This window comes from Convolutriloba macropyga, chromosome 1 (genome assembly GCF_964194025.1).
Source record: "Convolutriloba macropyga chromosome 1, txConMacr16.3, whole genome shotgun sequence".
Classification (NCBI taxonomy): Eukaryota; Metazoa; Xenacoelomorpha; order Acoela; family Convolutidae; genus Convolutriloba; species Convolutriloba macropyga.
The window spans coordinates 39,653,084-39,671,955 of record NC_134468.1 but is presented as its reverse complement, the minus strand read 5'-3'; the positions used below and the strand labels follow the sequence as shown (position 1 = coordinate 39,671,955).

Genomic DNA, 18,872 nt, shown 5'->3' with positions numbered 1-18,872 from the left:
AATTTAATAGTTGATATCAGTATATAGCTAATAGTTTTATTGATTTTCAATTTAAATTATTCAAAAAATCAAAAATATTTTTAAATTCATCCCTTTTTGTCCTGGCTTGCGTTTTTTTGTGTTTTTTACAATGTTATATCATTTTTGTAACTTAGCCTTATTATTGACAGATTGAGAAAAAGGTTGTAACAAAGTAATAGTAAGAAGAACGTTGTTGAATTCTTTGATTGTATAAAGTTTTTGATAAAGTTTTCAGAAATCATAATTTTGTCTTCAAAAATTTCATAAGATGTGCATTTTGGACCACTTTCCTAAGTTTGCCGAAAAAGGAGACCTATAAACAGCCAACACAATCTCTTGAAACTCTAAAACAAAGCCAGTTGAAATTCGGCGTCATATAAAAGTCTTTCGGGATTAAAGTTTTGCTGTTTTTCACTAATTTAACTCGATAGTTTCATAAAACGCATCATTGTTCTTTCTTAAAACTTGAAGTATAGCACTCAACAATGTTATTTTTCACAAATATTTAGAACGCTTCACTTGAGCAGTTTTTGGACCGCGCGGCAAAATTAGTGATAGGTTTGATGTTATCACAGAATAATACAATCAGAAAATTTTTAATTTTTATTTTGATGCTGCCTCTTTCAAATTATTCTGCTTTTGTTTTTTTTATGTTTACTACAGACAAATTTTCTTATGCACGACTCCATTATCGACAGCTTTCTCATACATAAGTTTGAGGCCGAGTTTAGATATAGTTTGTTTTTCTGAGAACCTAATGGTTTTTATGGCTTTGAAGAAGAGTTTCGAAAAACTTTAACTGAATTCTTGTGTTTTGCCCTCAATTGTTTTATTTTGGCAGTCTGATTCTAATTCTAAACATTCCAAGATCCAAAATGGCTTCTGCAAGAGTTGAAGTGTACCTCTATTGTTCATTCGGTTGTTGTCTAATATCTTTTTTTTTCACCGAATGTATTTGTTTAAAAGAAATTTATGTTTTTCTGAGCCTAACAATTTTTTATATTATTTCTGTAAACTTTTCACTTACTCTCAGTACATTCATGCTAAATTTTCGTGCTAATAGAATAAAAACTTTTTTGCTGGTGGATTGTTTCACATGAACTGTTGCTTGTTTTTGGTAGTACAAGTTGTCACACAACAATTTGTGGTTCTTTGCATAAGTGCCCAATTTTGCAATTGTTTTTGTTTCTTTGGTAAATTGTCAAAAAAAATAAGAGCGTGACTGAAAAACGCGTTGAAAATCGTAATTAAACGTATTTTTTGTCATAGCATATGATTTTTAGGGGCGAAAACTTTCTCTTAGAGAACTTGTTAGATTTCTTTTTGTCATGTATTTGTTGTTAATTTTGGTTTTTGTATGCCAAATATTGGGTAATTAAATGTCTCAGTGGCCATTTATAGATAAATAAAGGAATTTAATAATTGATATCGGTATATAGCTAACAGTTTTATTGACTTTCAGTTTGAATTTTTTCAAAAAAACAAAAACTATTTTTAAATTTATCCCTTTTTGTCCTCGTTTGCGTATTTTTTTTGTATTTCACAAGGTTGTATCTTTTTGGAACTTAACCTAATTATTGACAGATTGAGAAAAAGGTTTCGAATGAGTAAGAGAAAGAAGAACGTTGCTGAATTGTTTGATTGGAGTGTTTTATATAAATTTTTTGATAAAATTTTCAAAACTCATAACTTTTTCTTCAAAATTTTCTTAAAATGTGTCTTTTGGACTAATTTCGATAAGTTTGGCGAACATGGAGACCTAGAAACCGCTGACAGGTTCTCCTGAAACTCCAAAACAAAGCCAGTTGAAACTCAGCGTCACATAAAAGTTTTTTGGGATTAAAATTTTGCCGTTTTTTTTTACTAATTTAACTCGATAATTATACAAATCGCATCATGGTTTTTTTTTAATATTTGAAGTATTCCATTCAAAAAATGGTCCAAATCGCAAACAATAAAAAAATAATTGAGCAGTTTGTTAGACGAGTGGCAAAATCAGGGATAAATTTAATATTATCATGGAGTTTTACAATCAGAATTATTTTAATTTTTTTTGGTGCTGCCTCTTTCAAATTATTTTGCTTTTGTTTTTTTTTGTTAAGTACAGACACCAAAATCTTTATGCCCGACTCCATTAATGCCAGCTCTCACTTACCCAAATTTGAGGTCAAATGTAGATGTAGTTTTTTTAAAGAGAACATAATGGTTTTTATGGCTTTGAAGAAGAGTTTCAACAAACTTTAACAGAATTCTTGTGTTTTGCCTTCAATTGATCTTTTCTTTTGGAAATCTGATTCTAAATCTAAACTTTCACAGATAAAAATGGCTTCTTCAAGAGTTGTAGGTAAATCTGTACCGTACATTCGGTTGTCTCCTAATGTCTGCTATGTCATTGAATATAATTGTTTTAAGGAAAATTCAATTTTTTTTCAACTTGTCATATTTTTTTCTATTATTTCTGTCAATTTTTCACTGACTCTCAATAAATACAAGCTTAACTTTCCTGCTAATATAATAAAAAAAAATTTTGCGGCGGATTGTTTTACATGAAGTGTTGCTTGGTTTATGAAGTACGAGTTTTCACACAAAATTTTGTGATTCTTTTGCATAATTGCCCAATTTTGCAGTTGTTTTTGTTGCTTTGGTAAACTGTCCGTATAATTAACAGTCTGACTGAAAAACAGCGTTGAAAATTTTAGCTAATTGTTTTTACTGTCATAAAATATGGTTTTTAGGGGCGATAACGTTCTCTTAGAGATTTTGGTAGTGCTCTTTTTGGCATGTAATTGTTGTTAAATTTTGTTGTTGTAAGCCAAATTGTGGGTAAATAAATGTCTCAATGGCCAACTATAGATTAATAGAGGAATTTAATAATTGATATGGGTATATAGCTAATATTTTTATTGACTTTCAGTTTACATTTTTTTAAAAAATCAAAAGTGTTTCTAAATTTATCCACTTTTGTCCTGGTTTGCGTATTTTTTTGTTTTCTTTGCAATGATGTATCTTCTTTGCAACTTATCCTGATTATTGACGGATTGAGAAAAAGGTTGAGACAGAGTAATTGAAAAAAGAACGTTGCTGAATTGGTTGATTGGAGTTTATTTGTATAGATATTTCGATAAAGTTTTCAAAATTCTTAATTTTGTCTTCAAAATTTTCTTAAGTTGTGCCTTTTGAACCACTTTCTCTTAGTTTGCCGAACATATTGACCTAGAAACCGCTGACACAATCTCTTGAAACTTTAAAACAAAGCCAGCTGAAATTCGATGACATATAAAAGTCTTTTGGGATTAAAATTTTGGCGTTTTTTTACTAATTTAATTCGATAATTATAAAAAACGCATCATTGTTTTTTTCTTAATATTTGGAGTACTGCAGTCAAAAATTGTTATAATTCGCAAAAATTTAGAACACTTTACTCGAGCAGTTTGTTGGCCACGCGGCGAAATCAGTGATAAGTTTGATATTATCACAGATTAATACAATCAGAAGTTTTTCAATTTTTATTTTGATGCAGCCTCTTTCCAATTGTTCTGCTTTCGTTTTTTTGTGATGAGTACAGACAAAAATTATTGTGCGCGACTCCATTAATGCCAGCTCTCACTTACCCAAACTTGAGGTCAAAAGTAGTTGCAGTTTTTTTCAAAGAACCTAATGGTTTTTATTGCTTTGAAGAAGAGTCAACAAACTTTAACAGAATTCTTGTGTTTTGCCTTCAATTGATCTTTTCTTTTGGGAGTTGCAGTCTAGATCTAAACATCCATAGATCTAGTTGGCTTTTTCAGGAGTTGTAGGTAAATATGTACCGTACATTCAATTGTCTCCTAATGTGTCCTATGTCATTGAATATAATTGTTATAAGGAAATTTCGATTTTTTTCAACTTGTCATTTTTTTATATTATTTCTGTCAATTTTTCACTGACTCTCAATAAATACAGGCTTAACTTTTTTGCTAATGTAATCAAAACTGTTTTTGTGGCCGATTGTTTTACATGAATTTTTGCTTGGTTTATGTAGTACGAGTTTTCACACAAAATTTTGTGATTCTTGTGCATAATTGCCCAATTTTGCAGTTCTGTTTGTTTCTTTGGTAAATTTTCCAAATAATTAACAGTCTGAATGAAAAAAAAGCGTTGAAAATTGTAGCTAAGCGTATTTATTGTCATAAAATATGGTTTTTGGGGGCGACAACGTTCTCTTAGAGATTTTGGTAGTGTTCGTTTTGGCTTGTATTTGTTGTTAATTTTTGTTGTCGTATGCCAAATTGTGAGTAAATAAATGTCTCAATGGCAAACATAGATAAATAGAGGAGTTTAATGATTGATATCGGGTATCTTTTCCGTTTGTTCCCCCCCCCCCCCCCCAGTACGTTATGCGCCCCCCAGTTACAGAGCACGTGCCATTACATGGTAAATCACTATGTAAAAATATTGCACGTGCGTCTGGGGGGTGCAAATAACATGCGCCCACTAAGCTGGGGGGAGCACAAATGGAAAAGATCCGATATCGGTATATAGCTAATATTTTTATTGACTTTCAATTTAAATTTTTTCAAAAAATCAAAACTATTTTTAAATTTATCCCCTTTTGTCCTGGTTTGCGTATTTTTTTTGTTTTTTTGGCAATGATGTATCTTTTTTGCAACTTATCCTGATTATTGATAGATTTAGGAAAAGGTTGAGACAGATTAATTGAAAAAAGAACGTTGCTGAATTGGTTGATAGGAGTTTCTTTGTATAAATATTTTGATAAAGTTTTCAAAATTCATTATTTTGTCTTCAAAACTTTCTTAAGATGTGCCTTTTGAACCACTTTCTCTTAGTTTGCCGAACATATTGTCCTAGAAACCGCTGACACAATCTCTTGAAACTTTAAAACAAAGCCAGCTGAAATTCGAAGACATATAAAAGTCTTTTGGGATTAAAATTTTGGCGTTTTTTTACTAATTTAATTCGATAATTATAAAAAACGCATCATTGTTTTTTTCTTAATATTTGGAGTACTGCAGTCAAAAATTGTTATAATTTGCAAATATTTAGAACACTTTACTCGAGCAGTTTGTTGACCACGCGGCAAAATCAGTGATAAGTTTGATGTTATCACAGATTAATACAATCAGAAGTTTTTCAGTTTTTATTTTGATGCTGCCTCTTTCCAATTGTTCTGCTTTCGTTTTTTTTGTGATGAGTACAGACAAAAATTATTGTGCACGACTCCATTAATGCCAGCTCTCACTTACCCAAACTTGAGGTCAAATGTAGATGTAGTTTTTTTAAAGAGAACATAGTGGTTTTTATGGCTTTGAAGAAGAGTTTCAACAAACTTTCACAGATAAAAATGGCTTCTTCAAGAGTTGTAGGTAAATCTGTACCGTACATTCGGTTGTCTCCTAATGTCTGCTATGTAATTGAATATAATTGTTTTAAGGAAAAGTCAATTTTTTTTTCAACTTGTCATATTTTTTTCTATTTTTTCTGTCAATTTTTCACTGACTCTCAATAAATACAAGCTTAACTTTCTTGCTAATATAATAAAAAAAATTTTTGTGGCGGATTGTTTTACATGAAGTGTTGCTTGGTTTATGAAGTACGAGTTTTCACAAAAAATTTTGTGATTCTTGTGCATAATTGCCCAATTTTGCAGTTGTTTTTGTTGCTTTGGTAAATTGGCAACGTTGTCTCCTAATGTCTGCTATGTCATTGAATATATTTGTTTTAAATAAATTTCAGTTTGTTTGAACTTGTCACTTTTTCATATTAATTTTGTTAACTTTTTGCTTAATCTCATTAAATACAGGTCAAATTTTTGTTCTCATAGAATAAAAACAATTTTTATGCCGGATTGTTTTCGAAAAACTGTTTGTTGGATTTGGTAGTACGAGTTTTGAGTTTGTTTTTGTTTCTTTGGTATATTGTCACTTACCTATTAATCTAACCTGAAAGAGATTTAAAAAATATGGTTTTTTAGGGGGCGACGCCATTCTAATAACAAATTTGGTATTTTTTAATTTTGCCATGTGTTCATTTTTAATTTTTGTTGTCGTATGCCAAATATTGGGAAATTAAATGTCTACGTAGCCAACTATAGAAACATTAATGAATTTAATAACTGATATCGGTATAAAGCTAAAAGTTTTATTGATTTTCAAGTGAAATTATTCCAAAAAAGAAAAAGTATTGTTCAACTTCCTATTTTGACTGGTTTGGGTATTTGTTTCTTATTTTACAATGTTGACTCATTTTCGTAAACTAGCCTCATTATTGAGAGATCTTAAACGTTTTGTTGAATCAAACAAATTTTTTTGTTGATTAAACGTTTTGACTGGTGTCCTCACTGATTAGGCAGTTTGTTTCAGAATTTTGTGAAACTTAGATACTTTTCAAATTTTGTGGTTCTTTTCGCTGTCAATAAGAAAAATTCATTTTAGAAAAGACCTTATGAAGTTCAAAAGAGACGCAAACAAATACTTAATTCCCTGGCGTTGTATATTTTATAAACCTAATGGCTTCATTGGGCTTCTATAAACTTTAAGTCATTGGGGAATTTTTTTGACCAGCTTGTATTTATTGTTATTTTAACTATTTTAAGGTCTTAAGACTTACTGATAACAGGTCTCACTGATAACAGGCGCAATTAGTTTTCGAAGAAGTTGCAAGATAAACTGTATACTAATTCAAGCGAAAGCTTATGTTGGCTATGAATTTTGAAAATTCTTGCTTTTTAAGAAAAGAACATAGAATTCGGAGATTGGCCAATGTTATTCCTGTTAACTTAAAGCTTAGCATCTCTTTAGACAAGTCACTTGCCTTATCTAGTGAACGTTAATTTGCTTTTTATAGCGGTTTTTGTTCTTCAAATGGTTTTTGTTACTGGTACATCAATCATTTTTCAAGACAAATATTTCGTGATTGTTTCGTTTTTGCTAATTTTTGTCGTTTTTTGTTTTCTATTTCCAGCATCACAATAATGAGTGGTCCTCTGGTCATTTGAAAAAGAATTCATTGAAAAATTTTTATTGTTTTTTGTGAACAGCTTAATATTTAATTGGCTGGGACATGGTTTTCATGCAAAAATTTTGTGCATTTTTCTTTTTGCCGGTATTTGCCGTTCATTTTGTAGTCGGATGACATATACTGGATAATGATTTCATTTGATACATAAAGTTTCTAATCAGTTTGACACTAATTCTTTTGAAAAAACGAAACGTTTCATTAATCTTTGCCCTTTTGTGCATTTCTTGTCGACTTGTTACCAAGTCGCATTGAGGAAAAAGTCCCATATTTTTTTCTAATGAAGTACAGGTTAATCTTTTTTTAGTTTTAGTTTCATCTTATGCCATTTTGATTTGGTTATTAATGATTTTCAAAAAATGGATAACGAGTTTTGGTCGTAATTAACTTTTGTATTTTTTTTTTGCCGTCTTTTCTGATAGTCATATGGTAGACACAGGCCTCATCGGCCCTCTAAGGTAGATTGTTTTATTCATTTAGTTGTTTGTTGAACGATAGCTTGGTGTTAATTTTGTTAATCTCTTCCTCATTTGGTAGACAATAAAGTGAAAATTTAGATGAGCGGGGTCGGAACTTTATGTGCGAACGCACATTACCTAGCCTCCTTGTTTTGGGATAAAGTTTTATCTATTAATTGTTATGATACTAGAGGGGATCAAAATATGTAACTTACTCTATCAATGTTTCAGATATTGAAATTCGTTCAATGCCAACATTGTACGTTTTTTAGATTTAATGAAAATCAAAAGACAAGACAAACCAACAAAAATAGCAGAGATCATGTAGCAGAAATCTTTAAGACATGACCCCCAACGGATTCTTTCATGGTATACAGATGCATTTAATGACTATGGCGATGCTATTTCTTTGTCTTCTATTAACCAAGACAGAGAAAGTTAAGTAACGTTGATTGAGTGAAAATTGATTGATGCGACTGACCACATTACACTAACTGTACAAAATTACTTTTCGTTACTATCTGTTTCGATATTTCTCAAAATGGGATGTTCTGTTCTCCTGTATTTACCATTGTAGCTATCCATCATATTTGAGAGTTGGCACGATTAAAAACCTCCTTGCTGGAAATGAAATATATTCCTCTTTTTCGTCATAAACTCATATTTATTAGCCAATCTGTGTATAAAAGTAGAAAAGAACAGATTGTCGTTGTGCACTTTGAATTTTCGTCCAATTAGCAATCCTATCAGTTCATTAAACTGATTGATTTTTTTATCTTTGGTCTTTTTGAAAGGTTTTGAGAATCCTTGCTAACCAATGAGAAATAAAGACAGAGTGATGTAGTATTTTTTTTTCGAATGTTGAGTGAGTAACGCAAACTCATAAGGAACACAATAAACTACCATGTAAAGTAACTTTTAGCACTCATTTTTTTAAAAAGTAAAAGACAACGCTAGTTCACCAATCACCAATCTTACATTGTGCAAACGACACCAAAGCATGAAAAGTATTGCTGACTGTTTTCTGAATTTCTGAGCAAATATCTCGACAGTAAAATAATTCAGCAGGTACTGTTTCATAATCACAAAAATGACGTTCATTAATAGTTCTCAAATGAATCCTTTTTTTATGCGATTGTCCTCTTGACCCATTTTTCGTCTGACCCATTTGACTTTTCGTCCTTAAAAACGGGATAAACAGATAACTTCCAGCGCGCATTGAGTTTAAATAGAAGCCCTTAGCCTGCTCACTGTGGTTAAGATGCTAGGAAGGACGTAGTTTATGGTTAAATGGTCATTTAAGGAGGTTTTGAGCCCAAAATGTTGCAAATTTTTGTGTTTTTTCGTCGTTTTTTCAAGTTTTTTGTTCGACCAGTCTAAAATTGAGGCTGATTAAAGTTGATGAAGTTCTTTTGCAAGAAATATATACTTTTTATTGCCATTTTAAGAGCTATATATTTATTAAATGTTTAGGAGCTAAATGTTTTTTGGTACTCCAAACAAAAAGAGCAACTTTATAGTAATTTTAAAATTTTTGAGCAACTTTTGAAAAATTTTGTCACTTTTTGAGTTTTCAGTGTCAAGAAACTTCTTCTCGGTTACAGCATAGTTTCTGGTGGTAATGGAATGGTTTTCAACAATTTAACATTACGAGTTTTAGCATTTTTCTTTGTACAAAACTTGCAACTTTTTTCAATTTTTTCGAATTTTATTGTCATTTTTCAAAATTATCCGGCCCCTGGGGGCAGAAAGCCTCCGTAACGGTTTGATAATAAGTTACTAAAAATATTTTATTGGCCATAGAAGAGTTTTCCACTTTTTAGCATCACAATTTTTAGCAATAGTTTGATAAAATTTGCAATACTTTTCAAGTTTTTTTTGAAACTGTTTGTCATTTTTTAGGTTTCTCCGGCCTCAAGAGCCAAGGAACATCATTTTGAGTTTAATAACAATTCACTGCATAGTTTCCAATTGTAATGGAATGGTTTTCAAGATTTTAATGTCGTGGACATAATTTTTTTCCAATATATACAATTTTGTCAAGATTTTTAAACAATTTTGTTATTTGTTCTTGCACCAGGGGCCAAGGCACCGCTGCAAGCATTGTCAATAAGCTGCTGCATAGTTACAAGTGCTAATATAATGGTTATCAAAATTTTAATTACTCGAGTTGTAGCATTTTTTTGATAAATATAATTTTTTTTGGAATTTTTGGAAAATTATTATCATATTCTAAATCTATGGATCTTTATGAACCAATGAAACTATTTAAAGCTTGAAATAAGGATACTTGATAGTCTATTAACTTAATAGAATGGTTCTGAAGGTAGTAATATCATTCAATTTAGCACGATTTTGTTGAAATTAGCAACTGTTTTTAAAGTTTTTGAAAATTTTTGTCCACCTCTAAGATTAACGATCATCACTGGCAAACGAAAGTTTTGAAGTTTTTCAGATGGGTTACATGGCAAGACTCCACAGACAAAATTGTTTTTGAACATTTTTTCCACTGCAAAATCTGGAAACATTTCTATTAAATCTTTCAATTTTCATTTTTTCCTATATGATTTAATTTCTAACAAGGCTAGAAAACTAGAAGTTGCAGAGTCGAATCTCATCATAAAAATACTTTTAGCTCTCTGCTCTCTCTCTCTCTCTCTGCCGGTCGGGGTTTCTTTCCTTCTCTTTATCGCTAACGTTTTATCTCTCTAACACTATCTCTCTCTCTCTCTCTCTCTCTCTCTCTCTCTCTCTCTCTTTCTTTAACTCTTTTGTTGATGCCACACTTCAGCATCGGATTTTTTGTCGGACCCATTTGAATTTTCTTCCTCATAAACGGAATAACGAGGTGGCGCCCAGTGGGCATTACGTTCTCTTAGAGCCTTTCAGTTCAATAGTCTCCGAGTATGCGGATCGCAGAAAATGTTTTATAGACTTATGCTTATGGTTTGAAGAGCGGTTCTTAGAAATTGATCCCCCCAACCTCACTCCACCCCCATATCAGTCTCGCCCCAATCCCACCCCTCAACATCGTTCAGGCCGTAAGGGCCCCGTGCATCCCTCTCCCACCGTTGCCCCCTGCCCCCACCCCCGCTGTGCTCACCTCACGCCCCTTCAATTATGCAAAGCTAGCCTCACTAAACCGTGGCTTGCTACTGACGGAGCCAACCGCTCGCCGGTCGTTTGAGAGCAATTCGCCCGACGATAGTCGATTATGTTTATGTTTGGGGTTTAGTATATCTCTCATTTTAACAAAAAATGCGAAAAAAAAACAAAAACTGAGATTTTACTTTTTGCGTCAAAAAATAGAGTTTTCGCTTCTTAAAATTAGAGGGTGCTAACTTACTATTCTGTGAAAGTCTCAGCATTCAACAATCCCCTTCCCCCTACTCTGCGACTACATTTAAACCTGCTCCCTCCATCTAAGCTCATAAAAGCCTCCAACGACCCCAATCCCCTGTTGCTGACTTGCACACCCTCCTCGGACAGATCCGCATTTTTAGGTTGTTCTATTTACGTTGTTTTATAACTTTTTGAGTGAATTTTAACGACTGACTTTTTATTTCTTGCATGGTCTAATTATCTCTCTCATTCTCGAAGTTATGCAGCAGCACAAGATAATTGGCGGCATTTTTCCACTAAGAACCAGTTCAGAAGTGCTCCATACTTGGTTGCATTTTGTCACACTAAACCTAAGATCTAAAGCGTGGTCAAAAATAATCGCAGACATCATATGGAGACCCTTAGTAAATTTATCTTGATGATCAGCCCCCTGTTTAGACAGGCTACAAAAAAATTGAGCCCTGTTCTTCGTCTAACAAAATATTAGTCCAATTTGAGTCAGAGTTTAATTTGAATCTTTTGTGTTCCTAGTGAATAGAGAAATGAAAATTATCACACCGTTTTTATTGCCACCGAGAGGTTGTAAAATTACTAGAGGAAGCCAGTTTTTTTGAACAACATTGAAAGGGAAATAATGATCGCATGGCCTTTCAGTAATTTCCACGAAACGAAAAGGAATGTTTTGTAGTAAAAAATTTTATGAAATCAGCTCGGGTTCATAGCTGGAAGGAACATTTTTTCTGGTCATTAATCATTGAACAAAAAAATAAACAATAATTTTTCATAGTTTCCTCACCTTTTCCTCCTATTTGCAATCTCTCGCCAATTTCCTTACCAGTCAGATTTGTACAAATATCTCAAAGTCAAAATGTCGAAGACAAAATTTTCTCTCAGATCAAGGATAATTTGAAAAGAGATTCTTTGGAACAGACAAATTAGGGAGTCACTGTACCTGTGTCTGAGGAAAACATATACAGAACTTCTTAAAAAAACTTTGAGTTCTCTCCTTCTCCTACATAGATTAGTTACATTTAATGTTTGAAAAATTGGAGCCATCTAACGACACAAACTAACGACATGGAAAATTTACCTCTCCCCACCAAAAAAAAACTCAAATATTTCAAATTAGTTTCTTCATTTTTTTCTTTTTCATAAAACTGAAAAAATGAAAATTATTAATTGCTTTAACAGGGTTGCTCATTGTAAACGTGTGTGTTTTTTTATGCAAAATTTTCGCTTGACAGTTATTTGACTGTTCGAGTAATTTTTACGCTTTTGACTTTCTGCGTTTTGTGTGACCTAAATTTCTCTCTCATCCACACTTTCAAGGAGATCAACTCAATTGGCGGCTATCTACTATTAAAGTCAAAAGATAAGTTTGCCAAAACTGGTGCCATTTTTCCACTTTAAATTATAGTGGTTTATATTAGCCTCTAATGGTCTCAATTGAATACCCCTAGAGAATTATTCGCATTCAGGTTTAACTCCTTCCCCACTGAAACAGGTTGCAATTGATTAGAGCTCCCACTAGTCGTTCGAGAGCTTTTCTTCCGACAATAGTCGGTTACGCTAGATTTTTGGAAAAAAAATGGAATGCTGAGACGCGGATGTGAAAAAGGACAATTCAGTGAAACAGAAGTAAGGTTGCAAAACTCTAACTGCTATAAACTATTTTTCTCATTCGTTTTATTATAACAAAAAGTATCTGTTTTAAATACTTGTTTAAATAATCCGATTTTTTTGAAGATCGCCGCGCAACAATAGGTTTTTCCGAAGTGAAGGTTTTCCGAGTTAGGTTTTAATGAAGTCTTGAACTCTAATAATTTTTTATTAAATGATGCAATAAATTTCTTGAAATGATCTGATGTCAGCTCCACCGAATCCAACAAAGGTTAAAATGTTTAAATGAAAGTCTTTACTGCGGTTAATTTCATTTTTGCGATTTTTGTTGAGTTTTTGTCCAAACAGAACAACTTTTTTGGTATGTGGTCTACTTACTTGAATGTTTTGTTCAGCTCATTTTTCAAAATTCAATTGAACGCTACCCAGTCGAAATTGGAACTAAAAAACAATTTTTTTTTTAAGATTTTAAGGAAATTCTTTGTTTTTCCCCAAAAAAAATGTCGAAGTATTCATCTAACATGCTACAGAGTGCTTGCCACTTAGAGGTTCCCAGTTTTCTTCTGGTTGAAATGTCTCATAACAAAAAGAATCCAATCCGCTGACAAACTTTTTAGTTGCCCGTCTTGCGCCCATTTTAATTCATTACTTAATTTGCAAAATTTACACCAGACCGTAGCAGATTAGACTACTTTTTGTCAGGTTTTCTCTGATATCTCTTACTATAAGAACAGTGGCAAGAGGAAATGGAGAGAAACGTGGTATATTCACAAATCAGAGTTCCACATTTCAGTGGCGTTCATCAGGCGTTAGCATGTTTTTTCATCGATTAGATATCCTGCTGTAAAAAATATGAAACTGTCCATAGCCAATACAAATTGGAGGAAATTCTTTGACTCAAATACTATATTGAAACTTTCAGCACAATTGGCTGAACTTGTCCACTCAAAATGAATCTGTCGAAGATTCCTAATCGGTTTTATGGGCCAACAAACCTGGATACCCGTGTCACCGATCAAACAACTTTCTTTGATTTCGTACAAGGCGTACAAGGTCATATATGATTCTTAGTAATCATACTATGTCATAAATGATTTGTGTGAAGTCTTGGTAGTCTTACAAGGATCATAACTGATTTTGTAGAAGACATACGTGGATCATACAAAATATTTCAAAGCCTAAGATCATATATTACGCATGAAACATTGACTGGTGCCACAAATTCGCGTATACTAAAGTCAGAAGACAGATTAAATTATTATATCACAATTGCAATCCACATTTGATTCTTTGTGTGCGCTAAAAGAACAATTTTGCAATTTAAACATATTCAGAAAACGAATTTGAGGTTGTTGCAATTTTTTTATATTTCTAAAAATTGAGCATTTATAGATATAAACTGGCATGGATAATCATACATGATCTTTCTTTGCTTTCATACAAGGATCTTACTAGGAAAAAGGTTATGAGTTGTTTGACATAATATATGATTTTTGACTACTAAGATGTGGCAATCATGGTACCAAATTTTGTCCAAGGCAAAATATGTTAAAAATCAGTTTTTTTAGGTAAAATAATATAGACACACTGCATGGAGCTGGAGAAAAAGTACTGAAGTGGGGACAGATATCAAGTATTTTCAAACTTTGATATCATTTAAGAAAAAAATGATCAACGACGATTGTTAATGACCAATAAGGAAAATGAATCCCAAGTGACTCGTAGTTGTCAGAACAACAAAACTAATGCTCATTAAATTGCTTTTGAGTGTGCCGCCTGATTTAATCTTAATTGTGCTGATACCTTCTTTCTCGTGTGTCAAAATTTAATGTAATCAAATTAATAATTTACTTTTGTAACTTCAACTAATGTTTCATTGAAAATTTTACATTCTGTAAAAAGTTTCGGCCTGAAGAAAATTACTACTGCCAGCAGAAAAAATGAGGATCAAATTTTTTGCGGAGAAACTAAAGCTGCTTTGTTATATACTAAAGAAATAGTTAAAATGTAATCAATTCCAATACTTTAGTTATTTTCATCCATAAATGAACTTAAGTTTTTGTATAGCTTTCTCGACTTTGTTATGGGCACCTTCAACAAGATGTCAAGCACTGCTGAAGCTCACGACCAGGTTAAGTGACTGGCTTTTTATGGTCTTGCATCAAAAATGCATTAATTTCTAAATGCATCAAGAGTGGTATCGCATTGGTGGATTTTTATGCTTTTATATTCATAAAATCATTAAACTGTTATGAGTTACCTCAGTTTTGTTTATCGCAGTACGATAAAACCTTTGAAATTGACCGTTTCGGTTGGCCTTTAAATTTTGTTTTTGATTCCATGAAAACAATAATTTCCAATTTTGGTATAAGACACTTTACAGTAAAAATTATAGCCTCAAAAATTGTGAACGAATCACCAATTTTTCAAGTTGCATTTTTCATTTTGGCGTTCTAAAAGTTGTCACAATTTGAAATTATCAAATTCTTTTATTGAAAAATATAATGTGAAAGTCTTTAAAAAACTATTTCAGCAACATTGTTGGCATAACCAAGTAGTGGTTTTCTTCAAAATTAAATATTCATACAAGAATTCACAGGGCCGGAAAAAAAACCTATTTTCAGAGATTTGCTATTAATCGCTCAATTATAATTCATGAGGAAATAGCTAATATTAGCGAACTCAGATTCGATTTTCTTTAAATTAAAACGGAAATTGACTGCATTCAAAAGTGGAAAAAGACATGTCATTGGCGCAGCTAGATTCAGTTGATTACAATTTTCTGTGGAAATTAGTCCAAAATACCTTTCAAGGAGGTAATTAGGTTCAATAATGGAAGAAAACACAGTGAAAAACACTTTACCAAATTTTCACATAGAGCACCGTCAATATGTTTGCACGAGTTTACACTTTCATAATGTGTAAAAATGTGTAAAGATGAGTAACTGGGTTCAAGGCTTGATAGCGAACGTGAAAACTAGTTCAAAAAGTGATTACAATTGACCAAGCATTTGATTCCGATCAACGCTTGTAAAATAACCACTAATTTTCAAGAAATATCAAAGAATCTCAAATGAAGCAAGACATCTTCACCCTGAACTATTCTCAAGTCCTGATCAGTACTTCTCCAGTGAAATTATACGTCTTGAATTGAGAAATCAGTACTAATCACGTCTTTATGCAAGTCTTAATACTTGCGACACTGGTCAAGAATAGCTCAAGACTTGTCAATTCTAAGTCAAGTTTTAGCCAAGACTTGAATTGAGAAATCAGTACTAATCACGTCTTTATGCAAGTCTTAATACTTGCGACACTGGTCAAGAATAGCTCAAGACTTGTCAATTCTAAGTCAAGTTTTAGCCAAGACTTGACAAGTTTTGATTATTGAGCAGTTAATAAGCAAAGTAGAGCATTTACATGACGCTATTTTTAGTTCATGGAATTCAAAACTAGCGGAACTTGGTCTATTTTCTATGTGAACTGTTTTTTACTTGAACAAGCTATTTCTGATATGGGCATCTACCAACTTGAAATTTCTCGTATAATACCTCGGCAACCACTTTTTTTGTGAATGAGCAGAAAGAAGGGATCAAGGGCGATATTTCATTTTTTCCCCTTCTCTATTAAGTAATCATTGAGGGAGTGCTCGCGTTTCCTTGGAATTCTATTTTCACTGTAGAGATTTTTGAAGGAAATTCATTATAAATGCCGGCCTTTTTCTTTCGGTACTAAACGCATGAAAAACAATACTAGCAACTGTTCTCAGGATTGAACTCAAGACCTGTCAACTCTTGGCCAAGACCTGCTCAAGACTTGTGAAGTCTTGCCCAAGAGTTGTTCAAGACTTTTGAAGTCTTGGTTAAGACTTAAGAGTTGATTCAAGACATGCCCAGTATAAAAATGACGTGATCAGAGCTCGGGTACAGTACTGATCCAAGACTTGCATTTTCAATGAATAATTGCCGATTAAGAGTTGAAGTGTATTCCGGTCAAAAATCTAGCATACTTTGAAGCAAGTTGTGCATTAATGTGAGTGGTCGGTTAAGAAAAATAATAAGTATATTAGACATCCACTTTCAAGGTTTTTTCAAACCTCAAAAACCCCAAAATGAAAGTTAGTTCTTCCTTAAAATCTGCCGTCAGATATTGCAGAGTGCCATATTACTGGGATTAATTATTCTCAGATGGCCATCATAGTTTTTGTTTTATTTAGAAAAGATTTCGGTACAAATAATTTAAGGTTTGATCAACAGATTTAGTGAGGTAATTTACCTATTGTGCGTATTCGGAAAAATACTCAAAATTACCTATATTATATAGTAACGAACTAAAACCCATCAAACCAGCCAAAAGTGTTTCAAATAAAAGTTACATATGCCACTGTAATTTTGAGGTTAGATTAACAAAAGCTTTCTGTTAAGAATGAACTCTTGAGACACCAATTAGACTAACAAAGTGGATTTAATTTAACTTCACATCGACAACCTTTAGTCTGTGTATGTCTGTGTAGTGGTAAAGGTTTTTCTGATAAAGACGAAACACTTGCGTCATTTTAATTTTCCTAATTGCTAATTGACTCTTGATTGTTCTCGTTCTGACGCAGCAAACACAAACAATATTCCCGGAAAGAGTAAATTGACGCTTTTGACAAATTTTAGTAGCTTTTATCTGAAACTAATGAGCATACATGAATGTGGCGACGAAAATTTTTTTGTTACTTCCAGTCTAATAGGGGTATTGTTGCGGAAAACAACGTGCAACGCAGGCTGTTATAATGGCGACAAATGAAGTGAATCTACATTCTGTTTATCCGAATCAGATTTAGATTATTCAGACATGTGGTGTTGAAGAAACACGTCAAAATAGAAAGCGTTCTTTGAATTTTTTATACCTATTTATACTATTCTAGCTGGGATCGTCAACATTCTTGTAAACAAAAACATCATTTGTTACTAATTGCGTTTCTGCTATGCTCAGCATTTGTTTGACTTTTCTTACATAAAACGTCCGCTCTTTTCGCCATTTTGTTTTTTTTTCTATACCATTAAAATGTGGGCTTTTAATTTACAGTTCATAGCTTACCTGTGTAAATGTTTTCAACGAGCTATTTTGTTTTAGCAAAGCTTTCGAAAAACGCACGGCGCCGTTTTCAAGTGGCCTTATTTGATGTTTAATTTTTTCAGCGCTTCAAACGCTTCAAATGCCGTGAATATAAACACACTTTTCGTACATTTGAGCTTTTAAAATCTGTCAAAGGTCTAACCCGTTTGAGTAAAATTTCATTTGGGACAATAAAAAACCCACCCAAAATCGAAAAATTGATTTGCCCTACTGCTCGCGTGAACGTTTTTCCATTCTGTGAAATAAAACAGTGTGGAGCAATACATGAGCAAACAATGGCGTTTCCTCTAAATTAAGAACGGTGCTTTTTGTAACCTTATTCAATTGAAAATGTCCTCAATTTTTGTTTGCTCAACGGTGTATACCTGCGTAGATTAAAATTCATGAAAACCTAACTTGTAAAAATTAAACCCTAATAGAATTTTATTTCTATTTCCCTACAGCTCTACAAAGCTCTGCAGACTTGGCTAAAATACTTCCTGATTACGCTTCGATTTATCAATTTACCTTTAGTTATAGCTAGTTATGATACAATGGCCCAAGAACCAATTAGCCTACATTTGTTCATTATGTCAATAAAAAGATATTAAAGTGATTTCTCTCTGATAGGTTTGGGAAATGGCAGCAACATAAATTTGATGCATCTGCAGAATTTTCCAAAATAAATCAACAAAAGGAGCCACTCGAATGGAATCCTTCCTGACATTTGTGACGTTACTCAACTCTGATGTGCTACACATGCTTTCAAACGAGACACGATCAGTGGTAAGTTTAGAAAATAGCGTTTCAATGTCAAGGTGTTGATTTACTTTTCATACACACTCCCTCACTATCTACAACGCAACACCACCCTCAGTCCCTTGGCTAAAGTTTGACTTCCCGGGTCGAGGCCGAATGGTTATCTTGTAAGAACTTGCAAGTTTCTGGCAGAAACTTACAAGGCGATGCATCGCCTTGCAAGTTTTTCTTCCAAAAACTTGCAAGTTCTTACAAGTTAACCATTCGACTTACAAGTTCTTACAAGTTAACCATTCGACTTACAAGGCTCTTACAAGTTAACCACTCGACTTACAAGTTACTTACAAGTTAACCATTAGTACACACACCACACACACACACCACGCATGCACACTCCCGCGCGCACACACACACACACACACACACACACATAAAACGCACATACACATAGACACACACGCACGCACACACATACAAAGACATACGCACTAAACCGTAAATAAAACGTTGCAAGACATGAATGTAAACGAATGTTTGGAAAATAAAGAATCTGGAAAA

The 18,872-nt window shown here is 32.9% G+C and overlaps 1 protein-coding gene across 1 annotated transcript in view; it reads left to right on the top strand.

The window, feature by feature from the left end:
• Positions 1–17,345: 17,345 nt before the first annotated feature.
• Positions 17,346–18,872, top strand: part of LOC142338765 (uncharacterized) — an 84,795-nt gene continuing 83,268 nt past the window's right edge. The window contains exons 1-2 of the mRNA XM_075388612.1: positions 17,346–17,384; positions 18,020–18,341. Coding sequence (XP_075244727.1) covers positions 18,264–18,341 — 78 coding nt within the window. The 5' untranslated portion in view covers positions 17,346–17,384; positions 18,020–18,263. The remainder of the gene's footprint in view (positions 17,385–18,019; positions 18,342–18,872) is intronic.